Source organism: Podarcis pityusensis (assembly GCF_964106645.2).
Source record: "Podarcis pityusensis genome assembly, chromosome: 16".
In the NCBI taxonomy this organism is placed as follows: domain Eukaryota; kingdom Metazoa; phylum Chordata; class Lepidosauria; order Squamata; family Lacertidae; genus Podarcis; species Podarcis pityusensis.
Genome location: NC_138041.1, coordinates 17,062,522 through 17,081,572, shown reverse-complemented (window position 1 = coordinate 17,081,572; position 19,051 = coordinate 17,062,522). Strand labels below are relative to the sequence as shown.

Here is a 19,051-nt window from a genome sequence, read left to right as displayed (position 1 = left end):
AAGTTGTTGTTGTTGTTTAGTCCTTTAGTAATGTCTGACTCTTCGTGACCACATGGACCAGAGCACGCCAGGCACTCCTGTCTTCCACTGCCTCCTGCAGTTTGGTCAAACTCATGCTGGTAACTTCGAGAACACTGTCCAACCATCTCGTCCTCTTCTCCTTGTGCCCTCCATCTTTCCCAACATCAGGGTCTTTTCCAGGGAGTCTTGTCTTCTCTTGAGGTGGCCAAAGTATTGGAGCCTCAGCTTCACGATCTGTCCTTCCAGTGAGCACTCAGGGCTGATTTCCTTCAGAATGGATCGGTTTGATCTTCTTGCAGTCCATGGGACTCTCAAGAGTCTCCTCCAGCACCATAATTCAAAAGCATCAATTCTTCAGCGATCAGCCGCCTTTATGGTCCAGCTCTCACTTCCATACATCACTACTGGGAAAACCATGGCTTTAACTACATGCAAAGTTAGGAATTAATAAATAATAATAATAATAATAATAATAATTTGCCCTATTGTACATCACTTCACACTTACATTGAACCACATCTGGCATTTAATACCCAGTTAAGAGAGAACCTTTTGGAGTTTAGAGAGTGCTCTTGTGCACAGGTCTGCTTGCAGAATTCCTACAGGCATCTGGTCAGCTACTGTGAGACCAGGACGCTGGATTAGATGGGCCAAGGGCCTGATCCAGGATGCTCGCCTTATGTTCTTATGAGTTCCTTTCATTTTTACTGTCCACAAAGGTAGCCACCACATTTGCTCACTTGCTGAATCAACAAATGCCCTGGACAAATATTCCCAGAGTGGTTTAACAATCAACCCCTCTTTCCAGGGAACTCTGGGAATTGTAGCTCTGTGAAGGAAAGAGGGGAACTCCTAACAATTCTCAGCACCCTTAACATACTACAGTTCCCAGGATTTTGGGGGGCAGAGGGGAACCATGACAGTTTAGAGTGGTTTTGTGCTGCTTTAAATGCACAGAGCGGATGGGGTCTCATCACCTAAGCATATCGAGTCAAAATAATTTCTGGGGAAACTCTAAAACGGGGACATGTTTACTTCTGATACCCAAGACGTATGTTGTGCACTTTACCTCATGACAGCAGCCAGCACAGCACAAGTCAAGCCATCAACGGGAGTTCTGTACGCAGTCCATTTACACACCTGGATCACTCGGGATTGATGTGCTTCCAATCGCAGCCAAGAATGTGTCTCCCTGCATGCAAAGGACACGCTTCATTTACTCGATTCAAAGAAACACTGTCGTTCCAGCGTGTTTATAAAAGTTCGCTTAGGCGGGTTGAATTTTGACAGCATAGAAGCCTGCTGTAAGGACGGCTCTGGGTTTAAATTTCAATTCTGTAATGTCTGCAGAGTTACTGGGGGCAGACGTTACTTTCGCCCTGTCACCACAGCCTTGGGAAGGGTCAAGTTGCTTGCCCATGGAGCACTTCGAGGAACACAAGAAGAGCCAGCAGGATCAGACCCACGGCCTATCTAGTCCAGCATCCTGTTCTCACAGTGGCCAAGCAAATGCCTGTGGGAAACCTGCGAGCAGGACACCAGAGCCCTCGCCCTCCTGTGATTTCCAGTAGCTGGTATTCAGAAGCGCGGCTCCCTCCAAATTTGGAGGCAGAGCATGGCACTGTGCCTGGGACTTTGACAGCCCTCTCCTTCTCCATGAATTTGTCCAATCCTCTTTTAAAGCCATCCAAGTTGGTGGCCATCGCTGCCTCCTGTGGGAGGGAGTTCCATAGTTTAACTAAGTGCTACCTGAAAAAGTCCTGATTATTCTTCCAACATTCAGCTTCACTGATTGTCCACGACTTCCAGAGTTATGAGAGGTGGGAGATTTTAGTCAATCTATCAGCTTTCACTGCGCGATGCATAATTTTATAAACTTCAGTCATGTCACCTCTTACTCGTCTTTTCTATAAATTAAAAAATACCAATTGCTGCAACATTTCCTCATAGGGGAGTCTCTCCAGCCCCCCTTTCCAATTTTCTATAAATACATATTGTCTTAATATCGACTGATGTTTCACTGGTGCACGGCACCCAGATATTTTATGATATGGCAGTAGTGACATAGTTTTATAAATAAATCAAGTAAGCAAATACTGTCATCCGCCCTTGGTGGCCAGCCATGCTGGTGAGGGAGGAAATTACTTTGTTTGGTTGAAAAGGAAAAGGAAAAAAGACCTTTTCTATAAGCGTGGAATATATTTTCTCTTCTTCTAAAAAGTACCACTAGCCATAAGAGCTATGTTCTGCTAATGCTTATGTTAGGTTCCCAGCTGTTGTTGGACTACAGATCCCATCATCCCTGACTGTTGGTCCTGCTAGCTAGGGATGATGGGAGTTGTAGTCCAACAGCAGCCAGGGACCCAAGTTTGAGAAAATACAGTTGCTGTGCTGTTCCCCAACTGCCAAGAAAGTATCACAATGGTTTGCAAAAAGAGAAAGCCCAATCTGTTCTTGTTAAGAGGAGACGGGGCCAGTCCTCCCAAGAAGCAGATTGAAGCAGTTGACATGGGTGGCAGATTCCCACAGAGTGGGGCCCCCACAGGTGCCATGCCTGCCCCCACAACCCTGCTAAGCCAGGCTTTGGCAGTGGGGTGATAGGGGATTGCCATCTTCCCATTTCACCACCTAAGGTCAAATGGGAAGGTACCACCCTGTGTGCCCTCCCATTGCCACCCCTCCCTCATTTACCAGGATTTTGGGGAGCTTGAGCACAAGATCTCATTGGGCGCCCATGAGATTTTGTGGGGCTCTCATGAGATCTTGCCAGAACTCGGAATTTGCCATGGTTGCTTCTCCTCACTTCTCTAGCAGTGGTGGAATAGGGACATCTCTTGGATTCCCACCACCTGAGGCGATTGCCTCAGTCTGCCTTATGGACCGGCCAGCTGAGGCTGCCCCTGAGAGGAGAGCATACAAATTTGCAAGCATTTTTTTTATTATTGAAGGAAATCTAAGACACCTGGCCAACCTGACAAATGCACTCAGGCCACCTTCTGTGATAAGAGTATTTCAGTCACATGAATGGACTTTCCCTGGCAACGTCTTTGCATTCTGATGAGGTTGTACCAGAAAAGACAAAGACACACAGACACACACACACACTGCCCATAGTTCCCTTCTCAGGATGGGCTGAGCTTCTGGCATCTGCGCAACCCATAAAAAAAAATCTGAATACGTGGCAACCATTGCACCATCTTGCCCTTTCAGCCTGAAACAGAAAACAAAATGGTGTCCTGGCAATGGAGGTGGGCGTGGCCTTTGTCTCCATTTCCCATTGAAGCTCTCTTTCTCCAGGGCGGGGCTTTGCTCCTTATATCTGTGCCTGGCATAACAACCAGACACAGTCTGGATCCCAGCTGTTCCAAAGACCATGTCTGTCTCCTGGGTGTGTTTCCTTTTGCCACTGGCTTTTGTGCTGGCCTGGGGAGAACCACCCCAAGGGGAAGAGCAACAGTTTAGACGTCCACCACCCCCTCCAAGCCGCGAACAAATTGCAGCAGCCCTGCAGGCAAGCCATGGCGTTTGGGCAAAGCAACGCAAGGCGATGCAAGACCAGGCTGTCAAAGCTCACGAAATGTTCGTGGAGCACTTGAACAAGAAGCACAACAGCAAGTACCAGAAAGCGCCAGGAGAGGTGACCCACATTATGGTGGAGGTAAGACTGGAAGTGATGCCAGACAGCATTTGTGGTGTATTGGTTAGAGCAGGGTTTCCCAAACTTGGGTCTCCAGCTGTTTTGGGACTACAACTCCCATCATCCCTTGCTAGCAGAACCAGTGGTCAGGGATGATGGGAACAGCTGGAGACCCAAGTTTGGGAACCCCTGGGTTAGAGTGTTGGACTGGGACCTGGGAGACCAGGGTTCAAACCACCACTCGACCATGAAACTCACTGAGTGTGACCTTGGGTAGACGCTGCCCCTCAAACTTACCTGCCTCAGAGGGTCACTGTGGGTATAAAACAGGGAGGAGAATGTACGTTACCTAGAACATCTTTGAGAAAAAGGTGGGATAAATAATAATGCTGGCTAACCCTGGGTCACCAGGGCAAGGTGAGCAGAGCTGTAATCATACTTTTTCCTGCACCCCAAAATCCAAATCTGAATCCCATCACTCCCGTGGTGTCGTCCCCTGCCCCCTATGGGGTATATTCATAAATATCCCATCATTCAGAGACTCCCTAGAGTCTTTTCTGTCTATCTCCTCAGCTAGCCAATCAAAGCTGTGAGCAGCCAGGCCATATTCACACCATACATTGAAAGCGATATGATGCCACTTCAAACTGTCATGGCTACCCTCAAAGAATTCTGGGAGGTGTAGTGTGTTCTGAGTGCTGAGAGTCCGCGGTGTAGCGTGGGTTGCCAGCACCCGGGGCAGGGCAAGTGTAGCACACACACACCCTGCAGTGGACTGGGCAGCTGGGATGGGGGGACATGCAGATGAAGGAGCACGTGGAGGGTGAACAAGAGCCTGCCTCCCACAGGCTTCTTGCCCACTGCCTTCATCCACCTGCCCACTAGAGCAACCTGCCTGCCACCACGCCACACCACAGCTGCCAAGGAGGTATAATTCCCAGATTGGCTTGACAACCAATCCCTCTTTGAAGGGAACTCTGGGAATTGTAGCTGTGTGAGGGGAAGAGGGGAATGCCTAACAACTCTCAGCACCCTTAACAAATTACAGCTCCTGTAATTGTTTGGGAAAAGCCACAACTGTTTAAAGTGGTATCACAGTGCTTTAAATGTATGCAGTGAATGTGGGCTTAGCAATGCAAGAGCTATTATTACTTAGCAGCTAACTGAACTCAGCTTTGCTTCCTAGAGCTCCAGTCTGCTCCATCCCAGATGGGATGGGATTTGCTGGCCATACTGATGTTTGGGACCGGGGCTATTATTATTATTATTATTATTATTATTATTATTATTATTATTATCATCATCATTAGAATTTATATGCCGCCCTATACCCAGGCTTGAACCTGTGGCCCTGAGACTAAGAGCCGCATGCTCTACTGACTGAGCTAACCAGCTCTATTAAATGGTTCAAACTGCAGGCATTTTTACTCAACTACCCAACTATGCCAACTTCTGTAGCTTCTTCCCACCTTTACACCCAGGAAAATTTGCACGAAAAAACCCCTTATTAAGACGATGCAGAACGCACAGACGCAGCCTTGGTGAGGATGGGAGGCATAGGAGTGAGGCCACTTAAGAATTTACTTGATTTCTCCCTCCAGAACACGATGGGACGCATTTACCACATGAATTCAGTGCTGGTGAAGGCCGAATGTGGCAAGGACCAGGCGGAGGGGGACGCTGAGATCTGCGAAATCCCACTCGATGCCAAGGTGAGGAAGAGGCCTCTTATTACAAGGTTTTAAAATGGGTCTGATGAAGATAAGGGACTGGGTTGCAGGGCTGTAGCTGCCTTTTACAGGGCCTTCTCGGTGGCTGCTCCCAGACTTTAGAACTCCCTCCCTAGAGAAGCCAGACTGTCTCCCTCCTTGTTGTTCTTCCGCTGGCAGGCGAAGACTGTTTTGTTCCGACAAGCCTCTGTTTGTTTGTTTGTTTGTTTGTTTGTTTGTTTTTTGTTTGAAAAGGAAAAGGCCTTTAATAGTGCTGTGCTGTTTTTCGTGTCTGTATTTTAACAAATTTGTTTTTAATATTGTTTTAATTCTGTTAGAGTTTAATTACCGGTACTTTGTAACAGCTACCTTCAACAACAACAGCAGATGCCGGTATATGGCATAGTTGAACTGGGAAGACCTTGGGAGTCACTCACTAGCAGCCCTGTGAGGTTGGATTGTTGCCACCACCTTTAGGCCAGATCCACACACTGCTGGTCTGAGGCCAACACGTCTGATTCATTACTGGTGGGAAGGCCCTTCACACTCCGAAATGTGGTGTGTGTTTGTAAGCACACACTCATGTCTCAGCTACAATGGGATGGGGGGGACACATTTTTTGACCCAAGGGCCACACTTCCTAGTGGGCAACCTTCCAGGGGCCGCATTCCAGTGTTGGACAGGGCAGGGAGCAAATGTAGGCAGAAGGTGCAATTTCAACCATGCAAATGTCATGGCGTGTCAACACAAGTCTTACCCAGAATAGGCCCACTGAGGTTAAGGGATATGACTATGGCAAACTTGGGTTCATTCATATGAATGGGTCCTACTCTGAGTAGGACTTAGCTGAGCTCTGTTCAACGGCACAGTAAATGGTGGGTGGGTGGGTTCCTCTCCCCCGCTGGAGGTACTAGTAAACTCTGTAGTTCAGGGATGGGAAACTGGTGGCCCTCCAGAAGTTGGAGTCCACCAATATATGGAGGGTCACCAGGTTACTGAAGGCTGGACTAGAAGATCTCTCAGGTTCCTCGCAATGCTCTGTTCCTACCATAGCGGTGCTCCACAGAGTTAGCGAAGGCCCATTCACACCATACATGCAAAGCACTATGGTACCACTTTAAACAGTCATGGGTCCACCCAAAGCATTCTGGGAGTTGTAGGCTATTAAAGGTTCTGAAAGTTGTTAGGAGGCTCCCCCATTCCACCTCACAGAGCTACAATTCCCAGAGCTACCAGGGAAGAGGTACTGGATCATGAAACTCCTCTGGGAATTGCAGCTGTGATGGCGAGCAGGGGAGTCTCCTAATAATCTCTCAGCAGCACCCTTAAACTACAGTTCCCAGGATTCTTTTTTGGGGGGGAGGAACCATGACTGTTTAAAGTGGTATTGTAGCGCTTTAAACACACGGTGTCAACGGCTCCTGGGCTGTATGAAGCTGTATCGGCTGCCTATTCTGATTGGCTGCCTGTTCTCCAGAGGTTCTAGCAGCAGTGGTAAGACTTTGGGCTCTCAAATTTCATTGGCGCCTTGTGCGACGCTAAAATTCTGCGCCCCCCCCCCAACTCTTGTGCTACATTCATCAGCATGGTTGTGATGCCACCTGCAACGTGGAAGAACCAGTCACTCTACCTTAAAACCACCTCTGCTGGCAAGGCTCTTAACCCGATCTGGAGATGCGCCATGGGGCATGCCAAGAAGTTTGCAATCATGCAAAAACATTTGCAATTAAATTTCCCCCCTTCCTTTCATGCCTGCAGAAATGGGAGTGCAAGGGTGAAGTCGTCCAGCTTTACGGCATCGACACACCTTACATCCACGCTGAGGACTGCACAGAGTACCAAGGCCCCGCAGTCATCCTGAAGTCCTCTAGTGCCACCCCAAGTGATGAAGAAGAAGGCACTCCATATGTTTGATGAGCAACCTGGGAAGAAGAAATCAGATCTCTCTCTCTCTTTTCCTTTTTGTCCAGGGCTCTGTAATTAAGCAGATCTAGACCAGCCTCCCAGATGCTTTGGACTACAACTCCCATCAACCAGCCCTTGCCAGCACAGCTGAGGGGAATTGTAGTCCGAAATTTCTGGAGGGCCCCAGGTTGGAGAAGGCTGCTTACTGACCCTCACATGTGCACATTACAGATTTAAACCAGTCTTGCTTCCCCACCAAGGAATTGTGGTGTTCCGGGAATTCACAAAACAACCATTTCTGGGGATCTACCAGGAAATCCCTGGCAGATGCTGCTTTCAGCAGAAGGCAGAAGCACCCACAAGTTATACCTTTTCACCTGTAAACACCAGTCTCAAAAAACCCCCCCAAAAACCTTTACTTTATTTCTTTGGTTTTGAACTTGCTTAATGTAGAAAATAAAGCTTAGCTCAACTTGCAACCAAAATTTGCTGATTATTATTTATTTGCTTCATAAAATGTATATAGTTTGGTTGTTGTTTTAACTCTCCAAAAAAGGAATAATAATAATTTTTAAAAAACAGTAAAGAGAGTTTTTAAAAAATTAAAATCAGTAATGAATGAAGAACATTCACTACCCTTCCACATATCTGGATAGGCTTGCCAAAACAAAACGAAATCTTACTCAAGCCCCTTTGTTCTCTTTGCACAGTCCTTCTTTGCTGGCTTTCTCTCCCAAGCTTTTCCTTAGCCTGCAGAGATCCACCTTAATCTACCCACTTGGAGGCCAGCCACCTTTTTAAAAAGCCTTTGTCCACCTGCTTCATATGGACATCACTGGCTCCTCCTATCAGCTACACAAGTTAACCCTTATCACCCGCAAACGGGCAGGCACGATTGATACACACCAGACAAACTAGATGTGCATTCCCATAGTCAACTTGCAGTACGTTTCATGTGTGTGTGCGGTTGTGCTTAAAGCCGAAACAGCGTATATTCAACCCCTGAACCACGTCTGCACAACCATCCCTAGCTTTCCAAAGCTGGTGCACCAGGTGTGTCTTGCTTGCTGGACTCTGGAAGACTCTTGCGTGGGCTCTGGGTAGCTCTCACAAGATCTCACAGTAGCTTCCCAGAGCCCGGTAAGCCAGTCTGAGAGCTTTTAAGCTCTCCACCGTGCATGTGTTTTAATTTGTGCAATTTCCGCTTGCCAGCCACCAAGGGTGTAAAGCTGCAATTAAATGTATGCAAGTTGTGAGTTGACTGTATAATGCCAGTTGACTGTATAATGCCAACACTCCAGGCCAGATGCCTGGAGTGTGACTCAGATGTGAGTTATTGGGACCCAGAGCTGCAAAGCTGATCGGAGCTCAACACTGGCAGTAGGTGAGGGTTCCCTGACCTGTTCTCAGTCCACACAGGTTTGAAAATTTGGCTCTTACAGAGACACAGCCTACCTTTCATGCTTTCAGTGGTATAGCATCTGCTTTTACATGCAAAGGTCCAGGTTCAATCCTGGGCATGTCCAGGAAGGACTGAGGGAAAATTCACTGTCTGAAACCCTGAGAGCTGCTGCCAGTCAGTGTAGACAATACTGAGCTAATGAACCAATGGTCTCACAAAGTACAAGAAGATTCCTGCCTTCCTACCATATTTTTTGTCCCATAGGACGCTCTGTCCCATAGGACGCACCTAGTTTTTTTGGGGGGAAATAAAGGAAAAAAATTTGTCCTTTATTTCCCTACCCCAAAACCAGGTCGGGGAACAGCGGTATGGCGGCGCTCCGCCTCCCCGCTGTCCCCCAAGCTTGTGGGGCTGGCGCTGGGGAGAAGTGCGCTTCTCCCCAGCGCCAGCTTCCAAACCAGGTCGAGGAACAGCGGGATGGCGGCGCTGCGCCTCCCTGCTGTCCCCCGAGCTTCTGGGGCTGGCCGATGTCTGCCCGAAGCGCGGGGCGCTCTGCTACAGCGCGCCCTGCGCTCCGTGCAGCAAGCTGCTATCCGCAGCCTAGGGAGCCCTGCTGGAACTCCCGCAGGCTCCCCAGGCTTGCTGATAGCTTCCTGAAGCCTGGAGAGCGAGAGGGGTCGGTGCGCACCGACCCCTCTCGCTCTCCAAGCTTCAGCAAAAGCCTGTATTCGCCCCATAGGACGCACACAGATTTCCCCTTCATTTTTGGAGGGGACATGGTGCGTTCTATAGGGCGAAAAATACGGTACATTGTCCTGTAGCAGAGACTGACCATTTTCAAGAGGGGCTGAGAATGGGTAGGGGGGACATTAGAGGGTGCTGTTAATATGGAAAAGAGACAGATTCAATGGCCCTTCAGGCAATATTAAAAGTCCAGCACCTCACTTCAGAAGGTGCTTGTCCATCTGAAGGTCTTTTAAAAATATATTTTATTGGTTTTTTTGTGAGAAAACAATAGAAACAGGCAGGTTCTCCCTCACCGCACCGCAGAAGAACAAGCCGTTGGAAAGCTTTTGAGGTTATCCCAAGTAGGAGAAATTACTAAGTCCAAATGACTACCAAAGTCACTTCAGATAGTGTTCTGCAGCTTCAGGAAGGCAGACGAAAGGTGAGAATCTTGGGGACGTTCCTGAACGTACTCCACAAGTCGACTCCAGGTAGCAAGGAAGTCAAAAGACCTTTCCTTTCTTTTGGCCAATTCTATCTCAAATGTCAATTTTTCCACCTTGGAAATGCAAACGTCTGCAGAGCCATTGCTCAAAAAGTTAAGCTGCTGGCCACCTTCCAGCTTCTCGCAATTCTGCAATTTCTAGTCGAGCAGCCATGTAACATGAAGGAGTCCATTAGAAGTTAACAGGTGGTTCTTCAGAAAGGTTTGCTGTCCGGGCACAATAAAGGAGAGAGACCCCCCTGGTCTATGAAGCTCATGGGAAAGAGAAGGCAAAAGTGGGGTGCCCCGGAGCTGCTCCCTAAAGAGCAGCAGAGATGATAATGGTGGCGATACCCCCACTTCATGAAGGCCCACGTGGTCCATCCCCAATGATAGGCGCTGTCTCATCGTCGGTCCACGTGAGGCCGCTGCTCTGAGGGGGCTGGAATGGGAATTTGCCGATGCTCTCCAAGTACAGCAGCAACGCCGTCAAACACCAGAAGAAGAAGTTCACCCAGGCAGCCGCCTGAAGTCGGGAAAGGAGAAGAAGGGGCAAAGTCAGAATGAAAACCCGTTTTGTGCAATAGGGTGCCCTCTAGATGTTTTGGATTTCGACGGCTGTGTTGAGCCATGGGCTGTATAGACAGGAGTTGCATTCCAAAACGTTGGGAGGGCACCAGGTTGGAAAAGGCAGCTGTAAATTTTTAATTTCTTCTAGTTCACCACTGTAGGAAAAAACTATCAGTAAAAATGGTTAAAAACATTAATAAGCTAAAAACAGAATAAGACACGCACCAGCATTCTAGATCTTTGGGTTGGCTTGTCTAAACCAAAATGTTTTTAGCAGGTGCCGAAAGGGATACAGTGAAAGCGACTGCCTGCTGTCAAGTGGCAAGGAGTTCCAAAGTGTAGGTGCCACCACACTAAAAGATAAGATGCAGGATGGGTATTGAGTGGCATCTACAATGGTGCATAAAGTAAACACATGTGCAAGAATTTGGATTACGCTGCCAGAACATGGACAAATATTAAGTGCAGTTAAGACTAGATTTCTGTACGTGGTGAACATTTTTACCTGGGGGTGTGACTGAGATAAGACCCCTTTGCTGAGGAGAAGTTGAGGAACAGCGACAAACAGCTTTGATTCAATAGTCTGCCATTTAAGGACCACTCACCTCTGCAGTGTAGAGGTTGTCATAGAACCTTGCGGCACGATAGGGCTGGACCCAAGGGCGGTGCTGAGCTTCTTGACAACTGCAAGGCGGGAAGCGAGGAGAGACAAGCCAGGGCAGTTAACTCACTGTTGTCGAAAGGTGTCACTCAAGTAAAAAACAGGTGCCCAGGAAACTGTTGAGGACCCAGTCAGATTAATGGTCCATCTACCTCAGTGTGGTCTACACTGTCTGGCAGCAGCCCTCCAGGGTTCCAGGCAGGGGTCATTGCCAGTCTTACCTGGAGATGTTGCCAGGGATTCAACATGGGTTCCCCACAAAATAGAACAAGGTTCTATTTTTGTGTGTGCCATATATGTATATATAATTTTTATATCTGAAGTATTCTATAATAACATGAATACAATGCATTACTTACCTATGCATATTTATCCATATAATCTAGAATACCAATGGGAACACCTATCTAAAAGCATAGAAATATGATGCAAACTCCCTGTATCTACTACTATACTATATTCATATAATAGTAATATACAGCAAACGATCTCATAGACACACACATTATTTGTATAATACTAAGGGACGCGGGTGGTGCTGTGGGTTAAACCACAGAGCCTAGGACTTGCCGATCAGAAGGTTGGCGGTTCGAATCCCCGCAACGGGGTGAGCTCCCGTTGCTCGGTCCCTGCTCCTGCCAACCTAGCAGTTCGAAAGCATGTCAAAGTACAAGTAGATAAATAGGTACCGCTCCGGCGGGAAGGTAAATGGCGTTTCTGTGTGCTGCTCTGCTTCGCCAGAAGTGGCTTAGTCATGCTGGCCACATGACCCAGAAGCTATACGCCGGCTCCCTCGGCCAATAAAGCGAGATGAGTGCCGCAACCCCAGAGTCGGTCATGACTGGACCTAATGGTCAGGGGTCCCTTTACCCTTAAGGCAGTAAATAATATCTCATATGTGTGCGTGTTACACATTTAAACAGGAACCTGTTTTCTGAACTTGGTCCCTCTAGCTCAGTATTGTCTACACAGATCGGCGGAGGATCTCCAGAGTTTCAGACTGGAATCTCTCCTGCTCCTACCGGGTGACCCCAGGGATTGAATGTGGCACCTTCTGCATTCAAAGCAGATGTTCTACCACTGAGCTACAGCCTGTCATGCAAATTACCCCCCACCCAGCATCCTGTATTCCCTGAGGACAGGATTTTAGAGGTATAGCAAACAAGCCACATCCAGACCACATCTTGGAGGGTGCCTCCATAAACCACTTGCTAGCAGGCAGACACGTGGTACTCTGATATAATTTACCCCAAAGCTTCTGAGCTAGACTATCAGCTGATGAAAATTAGAGCTTGTATAACTTAAGCTATCAAGGCAAAAAGGCCTTGTGAAATCTCAGCTGCTTTCCAATTAAATAAATGTTTCATTAAAGAACTAACCAAGAGAGAATTAACCAAAGACTTCCAGTTGTTGAGTCCAAAGCCAAGAGGGGGAAAAAGAGAGAGGCGGAAGACTTCTGAGAGAAAAAAATATATCGAGCCATCAATACATGGACCACATTAATACAATACATTTAATGTGCTATGATGCCACTTAAAACTGTCATGGCTTCCCACCAAAGGATTACTCACTGCTCTCAGCCTGATCTACCTCACAGGCTGGCAGGATTAAACAAGGAGCAGGATGAACCAGGCCCACCATTTTGAGCTTCTCTGAGGAAAAGGTGAGCTATAAAGGCAACCAACCAACCAATCCAAGCGAGGACTGAGCATCTTTTCTGGCACTTACCTCGGTGCAGCCGCAGAAGTATGAATGGACCCACAGAGAGCATCCATGCCGACCCGAAGGATGCAGGCCGAGATGAGCAAGAAGAAGAGGACCACAGCTGAGATAACCAAGAACGCCTTGACCCACACGTCACCCCTGTGGAGAGAGACAAAGGACAGGGACTGTCAAGAATAAGCCAAACCCAACCCAACTGGAGACCTCCCCGTTTCGCTCCCCGCCTTCGCGACTCACGACCGTCTCTCGCTGTCACCGAAGCAGGAAATGTAGACGCTGCGGAGAAGAGCCACGAAGGAGGAAATGGCGGCCAGGAGGGAGACGGCCGAGACGAAGTAGCAAAGTGAGACGTGGCTGGAAGTGCTTAAGCTCAGAGTCCCGTTGTAGCGCACAGACCCATAGAGGATGCACTGGCCCCCGAACTCCCCCTGGAAGGAAGGAAGAGAGGGATAAAGTGAGAAAGGATGGGGATTCCTCCTAAAAGTCAACACCAAGGGAGCTACCACTGAAAAGGCCCTGTCACGGATCCATGTCAACCAAGCGGCCCCCATAGGCGACACCGACAATACCCCTTCTCCTGTGGCTGTTTTACACCTTTGCTGCGGCTCCGGGGCGGATACTAGCAAGGGGAGGAGGCGCATTGTGCGCCCCGACACTCCCCACTGTGGCGGGCGCTGTACTGGCTGTGACGTCGCATGGGGGCGGTGCGTGCATTAGTCATGCACCGTCCCGACGTCACCTTCCCGCCCGCCCGCTACATTGTAAGGGGCATGTAGGCTGGTCACTGTTTTGAAGGGGAGTGAAGAACACACACACACAAAAAGGTAACTTGTTAATTTAACGTTTATTTCTATGAGGAGGAGTAATTCTGAGGGGTCAAACAAAAAAATAATAAAAAAGTGACAAAAAAGTTATTTTTATAATGACGAGTTTTGCGGCTCCCAGTTTTTTTCCCCTTCGGAAACGGGTTCAAGTGGCTCTTTTTGTCTTAAAGGTTGCAGACCCCTGCCCTAGACAGTACAGGCATCGCCGCCGCCCCTTATGTGGGGTTGGTTGGTTACGTCCTGCCCCCCCCCACATAAGTGAAAAGTGGGGAGCACCCTCTAAACACCCTTTAAATGCCCTCTCTGCTGCACTCCCTGCAATCCAGACCAAAAATACTGTATCCAAAAATATCCACAGCTAGAATGGAAGTTCTGGAGCCAGCGGGAAGCTCTGGGAATCGTGGAAAAGTGGCGGATGTAGCTGTGCAACCCCATGCGTACACTGTTGGGGGGCGCTGAGAAGCCTAAAAAGCCCCACTGCACCTCCTGTCCCTCTGGATTCACATAATCCTCTTCTGATGCCATGAAGACTCTCCAGCTCTTTCCCGCCATTTCCAGGTTTGAATCTATTTACTTATTTATTTCCTGGTGCCCCGATGCCTGTAGCATATGCAGGCAGAAGAGAAATAAACCCACAGTGACCACTTCTTCTGTCGCTTCCTTAATGTGGATGGCAAGTTCCTTGGGCTTGTTCTCTCAGAAATTGCAGAAAGCCACGTACTTCCAAGAAAAACGATTAAAGGCAACTCCCCATTTATGTGGGGGTTACGTTCGGAGGTACCACACATTTAAGTGAAATCGCACTGGGAACACCATTGAAAAAGCCTGTAAACACCCTCTGGAAATCTTTAAAAAATCCTTTTTAAAAAAACCCCAAATCCAGCAAACTCCACCACAATCGCTCCCCACAAACCTCCTTCCTCCACACTCCAACTATCCACAGGCCTCAAATGTTGGTGCAAAGGTTCATGGGGTTGCTAGATAATGTTTTTGCACAATTTTTGCCATTTTCATGCTGTTTTTGCCCCTTTTCGTGCCACTTCCAGGTTCACAGGAATGCACACAGTCTGGTTAATGCATGCCTTGAACACACATAAATGGGGGGTGGGGTTGCCTGTACTATGCTAGAAAAGGCAGGTGAGAGCGTTGCTTGCTTCCTAGCTCAGCCTGTCAGAAAGGCCATTTGGCCCATGGCAATGGGCTCAACAGGGGGCGTAAAATTTTGACACTTTTTAATTTTGTTTTTATGTATAACGGATCCAAATGTGACATACTCTCTCAGGCAGAAAAGCATTTACTGTATTTCATTAAAAAATAAATAATCCTGTTATGTCTCAATCTCTTTTCGGTGCTTTATTTTGTGTTTGGGTTATTGAAAGCCTTATTTTTATTACAGCTAGTGGCCTTAAAGGCTGAAAGTGCCTCAGGGCCCTATGGAACTCCTTGCTACAAGAACCAGAGAGTACTCTGCTTCACATTTTGAAAATATAATGTTTAGCGTGCATGTGGTTTTTTTAAAAAGTTACAGTGGTACCTCGGGTTAAGTACTTAATTCGTTCCAGAGGTCCGTTCTTAACCTGAAACTGTTCTTAACCTGAAGACCACTTTAGCTAATGGGGCCTCCCGCTGCCGCCACACTGCCAGAGCACGATTTCTGTTCTCATCCTGAAGCAAAGTTCTTAACCCAAGGTACTATTTCTGGGTTAGCGGAGTGTGTAACCTGAAGCGTATGTAACCCGAGGTACCACTGTAATTTCATTACCCCTAGGAACTAATAATGGTGTTGCTTGCGTAATCTGTGTTGAAGCTGTTGATGATGAAAGGAAGCAAGTGTGGTTTAACGGTTACAAGGAGCAGCACAAACCCAGGCTGAGATCATGAAGCTCCCCAAAACAATTCAGAACAGTCTTTCTCTCTCTCATTCTCTCTCTCTCCACCTAACCTACCTCACAGGTTTGTGGCGAGGATTAAAGGAGGGGGAACCCCTTGAGACCCTTGAAATACTGTAACACGACATATTAATGCAATAAACAACTTTTGTGGTTGTTCTAATAAAGGACACGTTTTTAAAAATTACTTCACAACTGTTGACTAATATTAGTGTGGCAGCACCAACACTTTGGAACTCCCTGCCTATTGATATCAGGCAGGAACCTTCACTGTATTTTTTCTGGTGCCTGCTGAAGGCATTCTTATTTAGACAAGCCCACCCAGGTGTTTAGAAAATTTTTATTTATTTTATTTATAATTTATTGAATTAAGAACTCAGGGTGGTTCACAACATAAAAATACAGAATAACAAAGCACATAATAAAAACAGTAAGAAAAACAAAACAATAACCCCCACTACCACAGACATATTTAAGGCACCAGATGAACTTCCCTGGGGAGAGAATTCCACAAGTTTTAATTTGTTTTAGTTTATTCTATTGTGGTCTTAGCTTTCTGTTATGTTTTAAATTGTGGTTGTAAATTTTTTTAATGATCACTTTATTGTTTTATCTTTTTGCAAATCACTTTGAGGTTTTCCCCCTACATCAGGTGGTATCTAAATTTTATGAAAAAAATAAAATAGTCAGGGATCACATGAACAAACCTTTTTTCTTTTTGGACCAAATGTTCAAGCCTATTTATTCAAAAAGAAATAAAAACCTCCTCTCCCCACAATAAACAAAGCATCATTTAATCAATGCAGGCTTTATGGCAGTATAATTGAACATGAGAAGGAAAAAAGTGTGTTGCAGGGTTTTTATGTTAGAGGTTATTCTTGATGATAATTTTGGTATTTTTAAAACTGCTCTGAGCAAAAAAAGAAACAACAACAATTGCATCTGCTCCAACCCCCTTCCTGATTGCCTGAGCTCTTTCATCTGTTCCCAGGCAATTTACTCTTAGACTTCTAAACCCAAAGCTGAGAATGTTGCCTCTTCTTTTCTGCAAACCATTGTGCCCAGGAAAAGAGCCAGTGCAACTATAAAGGTAAAGGGACCCCTGACCATTAGGTCCAGTCGTGGCCGACTCTGGGGTTGCGGCGCTCATCTCGCTTCATTGGCCGAGGGATCCAATGTCCAGCATAACTAAGCTGCTTCTGGTGAACCAGAGCAGCGCACGGAAACGCTGTTTACCTTCCCGCCGGAGCGGTACCTATTTATCTACTTGCACTTTGCCGTGCTTTCGAACTGCTAGGTTGGCAGGAGCTGGGACCGAGCAACGGGAACTCACCCCGTCGCGGGGATTCGAACCGCCGACCTTCTGATTGGCAAGTCCTAGGTTCTGTGGTTTAACCCACAGCACCACCCGTGTCCCCAGTGCAACTATAGGCCATCCCAAAACAAGGGAGTGTTCATCCGTACAGGCCAGTAAGGTGAGTGCCAAGCACATGTGACACAGGCCAGGAAGGCTGTCGGGCGAAAGTGCTCCCGGCAGCAAAAGGATTTGTGCAGGAAGTCAGCCAAACTCTCACTCAGCTGACGAGCATTAATGTGCACGGCTGATGCTCATATGACACGACACCACACTGCCTGCTTTTTAAAAATATGCAAGTTTGGTGCATTATTATAAATCTTTTGCAACAATCCGAGGTTGGGTCAGTTGCTGTGAGCTCAGATTTCCCCATTTCCCAACGGAAAACCTTTGGAACCATTTTTTTCAGAAGCCTTCGCAGCCTTTCCAGCAAAACAGCAGACTTCCAAAGGTCCTCGTGAGGAATGATGCCACTTAGGCAAAACCGGTTTCAAGTTGGTGTAACTGTTTTGTGTGTAGCTGCCTCTTATTACAGCAGGGCCGGGTGGTGGAATGAATAGGCAGGCTCATGAGGACTAGAGACTGGACAGAGTGCACAAATTGTTGTTGTTTTAAAAAAACTTTCCAGCTCTGCTGAAACTCTCCACCACCCAAGGTAGCTCAGGGAAGTCTAAATGCAAACTCAGAAAGGCAGTAATAGATGGGTTGGGGATTGCATTTTAATTTTTTTTTAACCAGGCGCATGTGACACCCTCTGACTTGGAAGCCCCTGGACCTCTCATCCCATACATACAAAAGTTGGGTGTTCTGCGGTTATAAAAGCACACTGTTTTTCTAAAGACGTTCTGGCGCTCAAAAGCCAACATGGAAGAGATGAATTCTAAGCCACCATGTGGAACATAAATTGCTCTCTGCATGCAATCAGAGGTGCCCTTTCTTATTGATACGTTACAGGCAAAAATGCTGGACACTGCGCACATTGGCAGGCCCAACGGCGCAGCTCTGGTCGTGCACAGCCACTCCCTCCTCTGCACTCAAGCGAAAGCCCGGCGCCCTCTTCACGTGCTCAGAAGCACTCTCGCGCCACTAAGCGGTGGCTCTTTAACGGGACGAGCGCAAAAGCGCAGAACTTTTTTGCCCGGGATGGGATGGGAAAGGGAGACTTTGCGGGTCCGGGATCGCCCTCTCTCTCTCGGGACCTTACCTGGGTAACGGTGAGGGCGGAGGAGCAAATGACTCCGCACAGGAAGGCGGCGGCGTTCAGGGCCAGCTCGACCAGGAGCAGCCCGGACAGCTGCGCCATCTTCCAGCCGACGGTGCTGGGAAGGGGCTGCCCGGCTGCCGGTCTCCGCCCCGTCGGAGGGGAGGAGAGAGAGAGAGGAGAGGCGTCGTCAGCGCTTGAGGGTTGAGGGTTGGAAGCCGGGACGTCAAAGCGTTTGGCGCTGCACACAGGCAGGCAGTCCAACAACACCGGTTGGATTTCTGCCTGACAGCAGCCCTAAAGTTAACTGGCAAAGACGCACCAAGTTTACTTCTTTATTTATTGCATTTGTTATATTATAACCAGGGCCGGACTTAGGTTTGAGGGGTGTGTGCTGAAGGGAGAGAAGAGACACACACACAAAGGATGACATTTTTATTTTATTTTACAAAAAGCACCTCCTGTGAAATATTCTCATGCACTCACTATAAGCCTGCTCCTCCCTGAGGGGCCCCTCCCAAAACTTTTAGTGGCTTCCTAAAAAAAATTAAGATTCCCCCCCCCTCAGTGAATCTGACACTTTGCTGTCTCACCCCTACACAAAGATTATTGGGAATTGTAGTTTGACCCCTCACAGAACTAGAATTTCCAGTAACCTTAACAAACTAGCTACCAGCATAGCTGTCAACCTTCCCTTTTTTTGCGGGAAATTCCCGTATTTCAGCGCTGTTTCCCGCTGCTATCCCAGATTGTTAGATATCCCGTAGACTGTCTCCGGGACAGGTGAGGCTGCTGACCCCTTATTTTCAAACCCAAAAGTTGACAGCTACGCTGCTAATCCCTTATTTTCGAGGCTGCTGATCCCTTATTTTCAAATCTGAAAGTTGACAGCTATGGCTACCAGAATTGTTTGGGGGGGGGGGGAGAGAGAACACGATTTAAATAA

The 19,051-nt window shown here is 47.6% G+C and overlaps 2 protein-coding genes across 3 annotated transcripts; one reads left to right on the top strand and one right to left on the bottom strand.

The window, feature by feature from the left end:
* Positions 1-3,355: 3,355 nt before the first annotated feature.
* LOC308464754 (uncharacterized protein) lies at positions 3,356-7,858 on the top strand. Its single transcript, XM_080984353.1, has 3 exons — positions 3,356-3,679; positions 5,260-5,370; positions 7,126-7,858. The coding sequence occupies exons 1-3, from the start codon at positions 3,395-3,397 to the stop codon at positions 7,279-7,281; spliced, it is 552 nt and encodes a 183-aa protein (XP_080840479.1). The 5' UTR covers positions 3,356-3,394; the 3' UTR covers positions 7,282-7,858.
* A 1,787-nt stretch (positions 7,859-9,645) lies between these two features.
* Positions 9,646-18,268, bottom strand: TMEM179B (transmembrane protein 179B). 2 transcript variants are annotated; one of them, XM_080984321.1, is made up of 5 exons: positions 18,109-18,268; positions 13,075-13,265; positions 12,844-12,978; positions 11,060-11,138; positions 9,646-10,410 (listed from the first exon to the last, which is right to left on the bottom strand). In XM_080984321.1, the coding sequence occupies exons 1-5, from the start codon at positions 18,205-18,207 to the stop codon at positions 10,246-10,248; spliced, it is 669 nt and encodes a 222-aa protein (XP_080840447.1). In that variant the 5' UTR covers positions 18,208-18,268; the 3' UTR covers positions 9,646-10,245. The 2 variants fall into 2 exon arrangements, with proteins under 2 accessions (XP_080840447.1, XP_080840448.1); XM_080984322.1 differs by having other exon boundaries at positions 13,078-13,265.
* Between the last annotated feature and the right edge of the window lie 783 nt (positions 18,269-19,051).